At 32.2% G+C, this 14,676-nt stretch overlaps 1 protein-coding gene across 1 annotated transcript in view; it reads left to right on the forward strand.

The window, feature by feature from the left end:
• The first annotated feature begins 1,244 nt into the window (after positions 1 to 1,244).
• The window catches only part of LOC124540398, a 53,188-nt gene continuing 39,756 nt past the window's right edge, over positions 1,245 to 14,676 (forward strand). The window contains exon 1 of the mRNA XM_047117910.1: positions 1,245 to 2,072. Coding sequence (XP_046973866.1) covers positions 1,430 to 2,072 — 643 coding nt within the window. The 5' untranslated portion in view covers positions 1,245 to 1,429. The remainder of the gene's footprint in view (positions 2,073 to 14,676) is intronic.

The following is a 14,676-nucleotide window of genomic DNA, read 5'->3' on the forward strand; positions in this document are numbered from 1 at the left end:
GGTCTAAGGCCTCCTCTCCATTTGAAAAGAAGGTTTTGGAGCATATTCCACCACGCTGCTCCAATGCGGGTTGGTGGATTTACATATGGCAGAACTTTATTGAAATTAGACAAATGGAGGAAACCTGTCCTCATTATGTTTTTCTACACCGCCGAACTCGAGATGAATTATATACACAAATTAAGCATATTAGAAATCAGTGGTACTTGCCTGGATTCAAACCCGCAATCATCGTTTAAGATGTAAGCCTTCTAACCACTGAGCCATCTCTTTATCCAAACAAAGGATTGAGAAAAATGTTCAGAGTTTCGGAATGATTTCGGCTAGATGGAGAGTTTTGGGTTAATTTGTTTGTTTACACAGTGAAATCAGCATTGTGCCCGCAATGCTTTTTCACTACGTGATTATGCAAATATTCACGATGACAATTTCACTAAAAATATATTTGCATTTATACAATGAATACATTAAATCTACAAAGCCGCATTAGTTGTAATAAAGTATTAGTAAGCAGTATAATTACGATTATTAGAAAACTATTTCTCTCAACTGTCGGTTGGTTGGTTGGAAGCTGTTTACTAAAAAAAAAAAGTAAAATAACGGCCAGTATTGTACCGATAAAATCTCTAATAATAATGTAATGTCTTATCATCCTTCGGTCTTATACCAAATACAGTTCGTCGGCTTAGTGGTGAAGCTCCATGCAAAACCCTTATACCACCGACGCGAAGGGCTAAGGGCTCCATTGTACTCAGCCGAAAAGACAGTAATGTCGGTATTAAAAAGTAACAAAACTCCGATAAAATATTACATATTAAGCGATTGTCTGTTATCCGTGATTTTAAAAGTACCCTATCACTTCAAAACTTGCTTTAAAATAGTATATGTATAAGTATTGACGTCAATTTAGGTTTTAAGAGAAGGTGACGTATTATTCTAAGTTATTATTTTATAATTCTTATAATAGATTCTTCTCAGATTGATCTATACTATATATTTCATCATACGTCTAGTTTTCATAAATGCTTTTAAAACTTGAATAAATTTATAATAAGTTTATTTTGAATTTGGAAAATACTGATCGAATAATTTTTATAACGCATACCGCAGTTTGGTAATAATAATAAGAGAGGTTAATTACGATTTTTTCAACGTACGTCAAATTGCTAGTTGCCTAAAGTGGAGCGCACGCATCGGCCGCCCTACAAGGATGCAGATCACCTGCGCCCGCGCCGACTTCGCATCGACAGTGAAAGTGCCACCACACGCCGCGCCGTAACAACGTTATGTCATAAGCAGCCCAGCAGCGCTCAGTCGCTGTCCGACTATGCCGTCGCGCGCGCACCTTTGACACCAAAACGAAAAAATAAATCGTGCATTCGAAATCTAAGACAAGCATGTGCAGTGAATTAAAATATATAAAATAATAATGTCTCGCTTAGTGTTAATTATTTTAGTTATAAGTGCGACTTACACTATAGGTGCTAATCCTGGCGAGAAAGAAAGCGCCCGCGAGGAAAAACTGCGAAGTGCCTTGATCGATGCTTTTCAAAATATTAAAAAAGCTTCATCCAAAGGTGGGCTCGACGATGACCTATCCTCGGACCTGCTCGGGTCCATGATACCGTTGCCGAATACCAGTAAGAATGAGAAGTTCACAACGGAGGATTCCTTCGACTTGTTTGCGGACGATGATGGCTTAACATTCGCCGAGGCTTTCGGTAACGTCGAAACCGAGAGACGATTGTCGACCACTGAGAAGTCTCACAACGTCCAACACATTGTGAAAACTACGAAGCAAGTTGACAAGACGACGTCGAAACCGACCAACGATGTATTAGGCAAGCTGGCCGACTCAATACGAAATACAGTAAACGAACCGAGAATACAAATAGGGATGATTTCTAACGAGACGCATCTCATGGGTCTGGAAAGTATGCTGCGCGTGATGGACGCACAGATCCTAGTGGAACAGTGGGGGCGCCTGCAGAAAGTTATCAAAGGAAAATGCAAAGAGGACATGCAGGAATACATCGAGGGGTTGCAGGAAAATATGCTCTGGGCATTAAAAAGTAAGTTATAATTTATAATTATTTCGCTTTGAATGATGCAAGAGTTCAAATAATTATCTAGCATTAAAAGTATATTTCAAATATAATAAATAACACTTACTTGAGGAAGTGAAGAAAAAAGCGCGCGAACGATACAATTATTTTCGATTATATAAACAAACACCAGATTTTTACGTAATAATAATAAAAAAATGAATGATATCTCCATTCAAAATGTCGTCCGCGTGTTACAACACAAAATATTTATATAAGCAGGATGAACGAATGCGACGTTTTGCTTTTATTATTTAAAAAAAAAAACATGGGAAACGAAAGTCAAGTATTTCCTAAATGTAAAACAGCAATCGGAATTAATTTAAATAACGAATCAGCTGCACAAAAATAATGTCGTATATTGGTCAAAGAGAAATGAATTAAATGGAGGTTGAAATAATATTAGAATAGGAAAATTAATCTTCGTGACTAGATATTACGTATCGTGTACCTTGGTATTAAATTAGCTACGATAACAATCGCTTCCAGGATTTTTTAAATATAGCAAAAGACTATCGACATCACCTTCGAATATACCATTGATCATTCGAAGTTCATTGAACCGGTTCTTTGATCGGAGTTTTTGTAAGCAGGTGGTGGAATTTTGATAGATATGTACACTTTACCATCCCCGACCATCCGACCCTTTACGAGTATACCTTAAGTGTAGATTAAACTCATGGTATTTTGCTTTTATTTTAGAATTTAGGCTTTGCAATGTTGTGAATGCAAAATAATAAATAAATAAATGAGTAAATGTACACAAAGTACTTAACTATTCCCAATTTACTAAACTACCAGTTTCTCGCGAGTTCAACCGCGTCCAGTAATAGTTTTTGCGTAAATATGATAAATCCCGTATCATTCCTCAAATCTCGTAAATCCAACACCCTACATCTTCATCATCGTCAGTCCAGTTTATTGATTTAGTCTCGTTAAAGTAACAAACATAGTAGACCTACTTTCATTGTTCATGTTTGTAACATTCAACCTTAAATATTTCGCTAAGGATCCAATTTACTGACAATAAAATCCAGGGCACATGTGTCAATAAAGTTTAAGCTTATTAAATTATTAATTCAATATTCACGTTTAACTTTTTTTATAAACATGAAATTCATTGAAAACATCAAATGTGATGTGCGTAACTAAATAAGTAATCTGTGATTTAATCATATGTCAGGTATAAAATCATTATCTGTGGTCCACATGTGCAATTTCATAAGCGAATTGGGTAACCACTCTCCCTTTCACGGCGCCGAGATAAACTTTCGTCAGGCAGGCATTTATCAATAAAATAGCTTTACTTATAGACATTTTTTTTAATTAATTATCAAAGAGTTAATTTTTTAATTTCTGAAATAATTATTTTATGTTATTATTTTTCTAGGTACAATGTCACAAGATAAAATTTTGGACCGCATTTATTTTTTAATAACTTGCATAAAATAATTGTGTAATATTTTTTATCTTTTAAATTAATAACATAAATTAAAAAGAATCAAATATTTCTTTTAAAGATATACAAAGAATATATTTGGTACAGTCGTGACACGTTGGTAGTGATTTGGATTCCAATACATATTTTTTTAGTTTAACAAGATTTGTTTAATTATTTGAAAGTTGCGTACTGACTTTCAAAGTAATTAGACAAAAATTTGGGAAGTCGATTTCAAACGACATCTAATTCTCATATAAATAAGAAATTTCGTAAATATTTATAATTGGAATGAAAATACAATTCAATACTATTAATTTAAACTGATTCTAAGTCTTTTCGTTGTATTTTTTAAATGTTAAAAAAGAGTAACTACTGAGTTTCTTGCCGGTTCTTCTCGGTAGAATCTACTTTCCGAACCGGTGGTAGCTTCACTTAATTGTAAAATGACGATTCAAAAGTGCTTATAAAAGCCTACTTGAATAAAGTTTATTTTGATTTTGATTTTGATTTTGATTTTTTGGTATATTAGATACATCCCAAGTAGTTTTAGCATGTAAATAATCCATATCAAAATATTAATATATTTTTATTGAAATTATAATAAAAATCTCCTGAATATTTCAATTTAATTGAATGTGGTTATAATATAGTATCTGTATGTTACAGTTATTTAATGTTTAAGTTGTTCGTATGCGTTTCGCATTGCAAAAACGAGCTCATAACAAAAGTTTTATGTAACGAGTTCTCTATTCGAGAGTTTTAACGTCTCAAACAAGTTGGGCAACCCACTTTGTTTTAAATCTATAAAAGATACTTTAATTTTTGATATTATATTTGGAAAAACAAATTGCAATAGAAAATAAATTTGAATTTTTAATACAAATATATTAATACTTTAAGTTAACTTTGATATGGGCAAATATTCAAAATATTTCAGGTCGAGGTCATTAATTTCCAATACGATTGTACCCAATTGCACTCTGGAATAACATAGGTGTTAGAGATGTCTAAATTTTACAATTTGGTCATTACTTACAAACAAACATTACATAGTTCTAACATTAGTATAGATTACGTCCAAAGATCTTGAGAAATTTGATGGGAATCAGCGAATAGCAGTAAAACAATACTGCTAAGGATAATTTGGATTTTTTTATGTAAAACTGAGACAGTCCAGTCTACAAGACTTTTCGTCTTTATAAACCTTGACTTGACTTGACTTAAATTCCTATGTCCCCTAGATGGGGCAGAGGGCCTCCACAGTGCTCCGCCAGACGGTTCGGTCTTGAGCTTCGCGCTTAATTTCGTTATCCTAATCTAAATAATCCTTTGCTTCGAAAATATCCTAGGAAATCGTGTGTAAAATGCTGGAGGTAAATTTTGTTAATGTGTATTGTCTGATTTGAAGTTTCTTGGTGGATTTCGGTCTAAGCATTGCCCTCAAGAAAATATAAGGCTGTGTAAATGATTGATATTTGCAAGCATGGTTTTATTATGTGGTAGCTTCACTTAAGTGAAGAATCGTCATTTAACTATTAATAGTTAAATGACGATTCAAAAATGCTTGTAAAAGCCCACTTGAATAAAGTTTATTTTGATATTTTTTTTATTGATATATACATATTTTACCCAATTTATGTTTCCCAATTGAAATTCTATACTATAAATGGTTTTTTTTTATATTTATAAAAGGAAATATCCCATATTGCCAAATTAAACTGGTTAAATTGTGAAGAAAAAAAGTCAGTCAAAGCCAAAAAAAGCGTCAGGGTAGTTATAATTTTTTAATAAATCAAATACATATTTATGTAAATATCATAAATAAAATCGACCGCTACAATAATATTTTATTAATAATTTATAATCTTGTATTTAGTAAATGGCTTAATTTATCAATGTTATTCTCAGCCATACAGCTTAAAAATAAATTATTATTATTGTACAAATGCTTTAATTACACAGGCAAATACTTTAGAATATCGCATTTTTTATTTATAAAAAGTTAGTGACTGCATTTCGAGAATCAACAATAAAAGTATGTTTATAAAATATAACTGTAACCTTTTTTATGAACAAAGAAAATATATTGGAACATAATATTTGAAAAAAGGTTTGTTATCTATTTAATATGTTAATAACACTGAGTGAGTAATTAATACAATGTTCTTTAAACCATGATATATACGAATTAGCATAAAATAAAAATAACAATATATAAATGCTGCCAGGATACATACAAAAAGTATTCAAAAATATACAATTTCTTATACAGATAATAATCGATAAATGAGGTGAGATCCATTGCATAACTACAAATAGAAATTTGTAATGTAGGTCGCTCAGACGCTGGCGTGTATAACTTAAAAACACACTTATCACTTTTAATTTTATTATTTAAAAGATGATTTACATAAGGAAATTACTCGCATACAGATATATTGTAAAGAATAAAATTACATGACAATTTGGTGAAGCTTTTGCTTTTATTTTCACTGAAATTATTAAAAAAAATTATATTTGAGTATGTCGGTAAATTAAATCATATCATATTAGATTGTATTATACCACCAAGTGAACTATGTTTACTTGGTGGTAGGGCTTTGTGCAAGCCCATCTGGGTAGGTACCAACCAGTCATCAGATATTCTACCGCCAAATAAGAGTATTTGGTATTGTTGTGTTCCGGTTGGAAGGGTGAGTGAGCCAGTGTAGTCTTAGTTCCCAAGTTTGGTGGTGCATTGGCAATGAAAAGAGTGGTTAATGTCTATGGGCGGTGGTGACCACTTACCATCAGGTGGCCCATATGCTCATTCGCCAATAAATAGCATAAAAAACTGTGTAAAAATTTATCATCATCATATTTAAAATAAAAGTGCTAAACATAACCTACAAATTTTGTATCAGCATATAAATGTGATTTAGGTAGTGCTATTCTTTAAAAAACCAAATACACTATAAATATAACTAATTGTACTATAAATATATACATACTAACTACATGATTTCGTGTATAACCCGTGAAATGCTAAAATCGCCTAATGTGATTTTTTATTTGATACGTGATAATTATATTACAAAAACATGAAATTCACGCTTGTCGCCTCAAATCTAAATTTAAAGCTGGTGAAACTGCGAAGCGTACTTACTTATATAATATAATTATATACTAGCGACCCAACTCGGCTTCGCACGGTGCAATGCTGATACTAAATATAGTAGAGAATGTCTAAATTAGTAGTGTTCATTTAGTATATTGTCCATGTATTATATAGAAAAACCTTCCACTCGAATCATTATATTTATTAAAAAACGCCGCATCAAAATCATTTGCGTAATTTTAAAGATCTAAGCATGTACAGGTAGAGACAGCTGTAATGTAATGATTAAAATGTTCTCCGAAAAGCGTTGCATGTTCTGGTACAAGTTTTATGTATTTTATTTATTTATTTTTAAATAAGGCTATGCACAAAAACTTCTAATTTATTGATGTCAGTATCACGTATCGTTTTCTGATAATCGATGATCAATTCACGATCAGGTTTTGCGGTGAGTTTCGAGGTTATTCTGACAGAATAACCAGCGTAACTTTTATAAGAATTAAAACTTATAACTGAATATATTTTGATTTAAACTTTTCAAATATTACACAAGTAATGCCGTGTTCCTTCATAAGTTTTGATTATAAAGTGTAACATATTAGGTTTAAGCTTCCTTCATCAAATTCACTTCTGACAGACCGATCGAATTTATAACATTGAAGTATTACATAAATGAAACGTGCTAAATATTATTATCTTTATATATTTTCCTTTACACAAAGATGGACTTGTACAATTATGAATAACATATATACTTATATAGTACATTCCATCAGGAGCGTTTACTTAGCTAACAACTAATAAGTCGTGATTGTCGAAGATATTTGTATTGCTCATAGTATACGTCAAATATTTGCGGAAGCAAGCATCGGTACGCTACGTGGTTATAATAATTGATAAATGTGATATAACGATTTTTTACCTAACAGTTAAATAATTTTACGTTCTATAATATATATAGATTATATATACGACTAAAAGAGAAGTAGAGTATTAAAGAAAAGGATCATATTGTATCTTTGACTCGAGGCTCTAAGTAACTGCGCAGGACACATTGCACAAGTGTTTGCACAAATAATGTACATCATCAGGTAATTTATATACGATGATTGGACGTTAGTCTATAGGCAACATATAAGGCCATCGATTAAGGAGTTCTGGGTTCAAATCCCAAGTTCGGGAGATGCAAAGTTTATCTGTCAACGTGTATAACGTAGAAAGCACGTAAAGTTCTTGGTACTTTTTTCGGTCGTTTTGGATTTGCCTTCCCATTTAATTTTGAGAGTTAGGGATTTGATAATGCATCTGTGTTTGTGCACTACAATATATCCTGTGTTGTTGTCTGGTTTCCTTCGATATTTGGCGCCGTAGGCGAAATAGTTCAGGTCTTAATGTGCCTAAATCCTTATCTAGATCTACACTCTGACTAAGGTGATTGTATTGTTACACGTAATCAACTAAAAAACAAATAGAAGGAGCTAACCGTGTATTTGTAATATTAGTATATATTGAGACTGCAGTATTGACCACAAACCTTAAGTTAAATTGTTTTAAAATATCAATATGTTGGTACAGTGACTGTGCGACTTAGAATTTAAGTGTCACAATTTTAGTCGATTTTCATTTGATTTTGTTTTAATTTTTGTTATAAGGCGTTATAAACTTTGTTTTGATTAAACATTAAAGTTAGTTTAGTAAAGTTAAAATTAAGTATAGGCTTTTCTGTTCATAATATTCAACTTATTTATCAATGAATATGTTTCAAGTACGGTAATACGTAATCTGAGATAATCAACAAAACTGGAACAAGCGCGCGAGTGTTATTAAGTAATGCAATTATATTTCTTAATAATATTATATTATAAACAAGACGCAATATATTTTAAGGAATGTTAAGTAAAATACGAACGAACAGTGAACGCGACTCCGTCCTGCAAAAATATTTAAAAAGTACTGATATTTTTTTACTATCTCACAGACTAACTAATGCGTAAAACTGTTTCTTAAATGTATTTGGTAAACTTATTATTATTATTATTACACAAAATCAAAAACCAACAGCCTATATATTTCCCACTGCTGGGCCAAGGCCTCTTCTCCCTCTGAGGAGAACGTTTAGAACATATTCCACCACGCTGTTCTAATGCGGGTTGGTGGAATACGAATGGGGCAGTTTCTATGAAATTAAACACATTTTCTCACGATGTTTTCCTTTACCGGCGAGCTAGAGATAAATAATAAACACAAGTTAAGCACGTGAATATTCAGTGGTGCTTGCCTGGATTTGAAACCGCGATCATCGATTAAGATGCAAGCGTTCAGACCACTGGGCCATCTCAGCATTACTATACTATAACAACATTTAATATGGAAAGAATGAGAGCAAAAGAAATATTGAGAACTCTATGGTCAGATAGAGACTAAAAAGTAATTATAGCTATATATTATATTTTTTGGCAAGCGAATAAGAATAAATTTAATATAAAATATAGTTTTACGAAAAAGAAAAAAAAATCTTGTAAATTTTGCCAGATGAAATATACCTTGGTCTATCTGCTAGCGTTTATAGCGATTTTATAATACGTAATTATTTTGGTGTTCCATTAAATAGACCAATTTCGGGTACCATCTACGTTTTATTTTTTAAATTATTACACTTAATACATCAATTTATTCCTAAGATATACAATGGATTTACTTTGTACAGATCTGTTGTTATTAAGAGTGTCGGATATTGTGCTATCAATGTACAATTGATGGCCTGCGAATCTTGGATAGCTTTACTAATAATTTATAACTACTGCAACGCTTTAGAATTAGCTAATCGCTACATAGTATAAAACAAAGTCGCTTTCTCTGTCCCTATATCCCTATGTTAGCTTCATCATCATCATCAGCCCGTTTTGGTCCACTGCTGGATACAGGCCTCTCCAAGCGCACGCCACTGTGGTCTTTCTCCGGCTACTCGCATCCAGCTCCTGCCTGCCGCCTTGCGTATATCGTCACTCCACCGTGCCTGAGGACGTCCTACACTACGTTTGCCGAGACGCGGTCTCCACTCTAGAACACGTTTTCCCCAACGGTTGTCGGTTCTACGACAAATATGACCAGCCCACTGCCACTTCAGCTTACTAATCCTATGTGGGCTATGTTAACTTGAATGTTTAAAACTACGCAACGGATTTTGATGCGGTTTTTTTTAATAGAGTGATTCGAGAGGAAGGATTTTGTATAAAATATATGCACAATATAGTAAAGAAACACTGATTATTCTACAAGTTTGTAATGTGATGTCGTAAATAAATAAATAAATTCCATGGTATATTTACTATCAATATTGCACCTGTGAAAAGCCGTGCGAGTCGCTACTTGAAAATAAAATAGTATTTTTTGGTCAGTTTACAGTATTTCCAATTTTTATTTTAATGTTACGTCATGCTGATTAACCCAGAAACTGGCGTGACACACAACAGTGACCTAGGTCAACGTTTCTAACGAGTACTATCTTTGAGTAATCTTCGTTTCCTAAGGCTTTACATAACGAGTGAGTAATACGAAGGTGCATTATCTAATGCTGTTTTATGTGGTGTCATACTCTTTCCCGTAAAAGCGTTAAGCTGCATCGGTGACACCGATATAAGTGATTGTACTAGCTAAACTTTTACATTAATTTTTTTTCTAACACAGCATTCGTCTAAGAAAACTAAAAAGCAATCAAAAATAATTATATGTATCGTTGACTTGATACTTCTACTTGACTACTTCTTTGTTTGTCACATATACTAAAAAAAATATACTATATTAAGTTTCTTTGGCCAGTTCTTCTCAGGTTTGAACTAGTAGATTTATGACTATCAATAAACAAGTGTAAACACTTCTTAAATAAAGATAGTTTACTTATTATATGAGGAATGATAGATACCACTATGGGCTGTGATGACTTTCAAAAATTTGAATCGATAGCAAGTCCGCCAACCTATATGACAGAAAAAATATGCCTTAGCATATTAACAGCGATGTCATCCTGAATCGAACCTTGCATTTATTATTATAAAATAAACATCGACACATTTCTCTTACTGACAATGCATTCATTTCCTTTGTACTGAGGAGAGTAATAATGAACAATTAATTTGCTTAACAGTAAATAATACCAAGACCCTTGACCTCCTAAAACCAAACGCTGGACAAATACTTTCAATGAATAAACATAAAAAGAGAAACAATTTAGTATATTTTATATGCCCTGTATCCTTTTAAACTAAAAAGATAAAATTGTCTGTACAATTGGAATAACTAGAGATATCTACTGAATTACTATGAATTTAAATATCAAAACCTCAAAAACCTCAAAAATTATATATTGCCTCTGATGAAGACAGACATCAATGCAGTAAAATGAAATACGTATAGCACGACACTATTTAAGTTTAGCTTGAAAAAAACAGTCAATCGTCAATTTCGCGAATGTATTTGGTTATATGACATCACAACACATATATGCGTAAAGATTTAATTTCACAGAAGCTGTGCCCGCGAAATTATACGCGTTTAAATTTAACAAAAAAAATATTATTGTAGCCTAAGTTACTCCTTATTATATCAGTTATCGCCCAGTGAAAACCGTCAAAATCGGTCTAATTTAAAAGATTAGCCGGAAGAAACAGACAGATAAAATAACACAAACATTTTAAATAATATCATTTTGGTATGTGTACTGAACTAAAATTGCGGTTCTAAACTATAAAATTCAGACTTTAAAGGTCGAACTTGGTAGATGCTCAATTATCCGTAAATATGAGCTTTACACATTTAATGAATGATTATTATTCCAACAGATTGGGTATATTTAGATGTCATCGAAAATATTAGTAATATGTAATATATAATTTTAAGACGTTGGTGTCGAAATGTATAGTGATAATAAATCAAATAAAGTGGTCTTAGGTAAATATTCATAAAAAACGTTCGGAAATAAATTATTTCGCAATGTTTTGCGAGAGTCAGAAGTATATATGCATAATATGTTTATGCATATGAGTATTGATCAGACGTTTGTTAATAAATACGACGACAGATGGTCGGATCGTTTTCATGTTTTTATTTTTTAATTTCCATTGAGAAGGCAGACGACCAAATGGTCACAATAGTGACCTTTGCCGATAAACACTTAAAAAAACTTTATTCAAAGTACTTAAAATGAATGATTAAATTAAGCGCGAAGTTACCCCTTAAGAAGAGGTAGCTTTACGAGTACATTCCTCGACCAACTCCAGCTCCAACAACCAACTACCATGGAGTTTAATGTATCATATCCCTCGTGTAATAACACCGTTTATTACAAACTTTTAGAGGTTAACTATTTAAGGAACTCAAGTAAAAATTCGAACATGAAATTATTAAAGATTGAAAAAGATTAACTACTGAGATTCTTGCCGGTTCTTCTCGGTAGAATCTATTTTCCGAACCGGTGGTAGCTTCACTTAATATAATTGTCAAATGACGATTCAAAGTGCTTAAAAAAGCGTACTCGAATAAAGTATATTTTGATTTGATTTTATTTGAATGCTTGCTATTAATAATAAAATATTTTTTTTCATATTATTTCTCTTATACGTAATATAGCATTTGAAATCCTAATAGAATTCGCGTGGTTTTTGGAACCCAACTTGAAAACTGAATGGTAACCTTTAGGACACGTTAACTGTCATTGTTGTTGTTTTTTTGTATATTAAGTTAGTCTGTAGTTACAGTTAGTTAATATGTTTTTATTTTTGTTGTTTTTCTTTTAAATTTTTTATACTTTTTATTCTTTTATTATGTACTGTGTCCTAATAAACATTTCTTTCTTACTTTCTTTGTTTGGTATACACAAACCAAAGTAAAAACTATAAATGTGTAAAATGGGGGCAGATGGTCTTATCATCGCATATACCAGACAACTACTTGCTGCCTTCTCGTTTTTATATATAGCAATCGGACAGACGATAAGTATCTACATAAAATAGTGTGCCATGCGTTACCGAAGCGCTACCCACTGCGAAAACTATGAGGAAATACTCTATGTTGTATCTCTGACACACACCCTCGAAACCAAACAAAAATACATACAGCGTAACTGATAAGCGATAACATATCCTTAGTTAGGGTAAGACCTAGACTTGGTCCTACCACAGAAACGTTGATACATCTCTTGCACTTAACCGTGGTATTTTTATCGACGACCTCCGTGGTCGAGTGGTGTGTACACCGGTTTTCAAGGTTACGCCACTCCGAGATCCCGGGTTCGATTCCCGGCCGAGTCGATATAGATTATCGATATAAATATTAGTTTTCTATGTTATCTTGGGTCTGGGTGGTACCTTTGTTACTTCTGATTTTCCATAACACATGCTTTAGTTACTTACATTGGGATCAGAGTAATGTATGTGATGTTATCTCATATTTATGATTATTTTTATTATATATTATCCTTGTTTTCATATATCAAGGGTCATCAAAGGTTATAATGAGTTTAAAAACAAAGAAACAAACAATATTGAAATAAAATCTAGTAATTTGTTTGCTGCCTTTTTTATCTATGATTATATGATGTATCAAAGTTTTATACAAAAATAATCATTCATAACTCCTGTAAAAATAACCTTTTTTATCTTCGCGCGTTTTTACCATCTTCGGTTGATAATATTGAAGTCACCGTGTGCAGTCAACCTTACCATATAGGAACTCAATGCCGAAATATTTGTCAACAGTGTTACGTGCAAACCGAAACACGTTACGTAATTCCGGTAATTATCTCTTATGCAATTGTTTTCGCACGTTAACTACGTATCTCTGTCAAAATACTCAACATTTTGGTGTATCGCGGATACGTTATCTGTGTTAATTAAATTAATATTTTCAACATTATTTTGAAATAGTTTAAACACTATAATTAATTTATAAAACTTTTTAATAAACAATATAACGAAACTTATTTAATGTATTCTTGTATTTATTATAGATTAAAAATATCTGTTTTAGCTCCATCTTGAGAATCCTACCCCATTTATAATGTATAAAAAAAAAAAGAAAATACTTATAATATGACTTTTAATAAAGACTAAGCAAAATCGAAAAGATATTAGGTAATTATAATTAAAGTTATTACATGTGTGTATATAATTATTACCTTTTTAAAGATTTTACCGACATGTTATTAATAACTATTATGATAGTTACAATTATTTCATTACGGATCTACAAAGTAGCAAAATAAAATAAAGTAAACAGCATCAAGAACTCATCCGAATCAACAATTATCTTTTTCACCGAAGACCAGTATAATTGTCAGCTTAATCATTGCACCATCAGTGAACTTGCATTCTTGGGCGCGGTGTTAACACACCAGAGCCGGCGCGAGCGAGTGGTTGCCTAACCAAATGTCCCGCGAATGCTAACTCTTACTAATCGAACCACGGAAATGAAAATGACACAATTATTGTGAAAATTATTAATGATTTCGTTTTTAGATGAGAATCAATAAATTTATTATCATATAATAAAGGATGTTGGTCAATTTTGAAACATTACCGACGCCCGTGAAAGTATTAGTGCATCTACATTGATGTAACGCCACCAGTTGGCGCTACACCAGAACAACTGCTAGACAGTTAAACTGAACACCATGACAAATGCTTTTGGGTACGGAAAGTATTTTAGCGCCGGTTATACAATCATAAAGAGTCATTTCGACGCAACTGGGTATTATTAGCTAGTACATAACTCGTAAAATATCCTAAGAGGAATTCGTCTAACAACTAATCCAGTCCAAGTTTCGAGAAGATTTCCATGTAAGGGATTTTAATATATACGAAAAACTAAGATCTTAATTTCAAAGCTGCATTTTAAGGAAAACATACACTCTCCCACACGTACACACATACATACGTTATACACGTGTTAATTTTGATGTGTAATTAATATAGTCGTATATACTGTGTTATTTGGGAGCCCTGGTAAAATGTCGTATATTTTATAGCGTTTAAAAATTA

Source organism: Vanessa cardui, chromosome 2 (assembly GCF_905220365.1).
Source record: "Vanessa cardui chromosome 2, ilVanCard2.1, whole genome shotgun sequence".
In the NCBI taxonomy this organism is placed as follows: domain Eukaryota; kingdom Metazoa; phylum Arthropoda; class Insecta; order Lepidoptera; family Nymphalidae; genus Vanessa; species Vanessa cardui.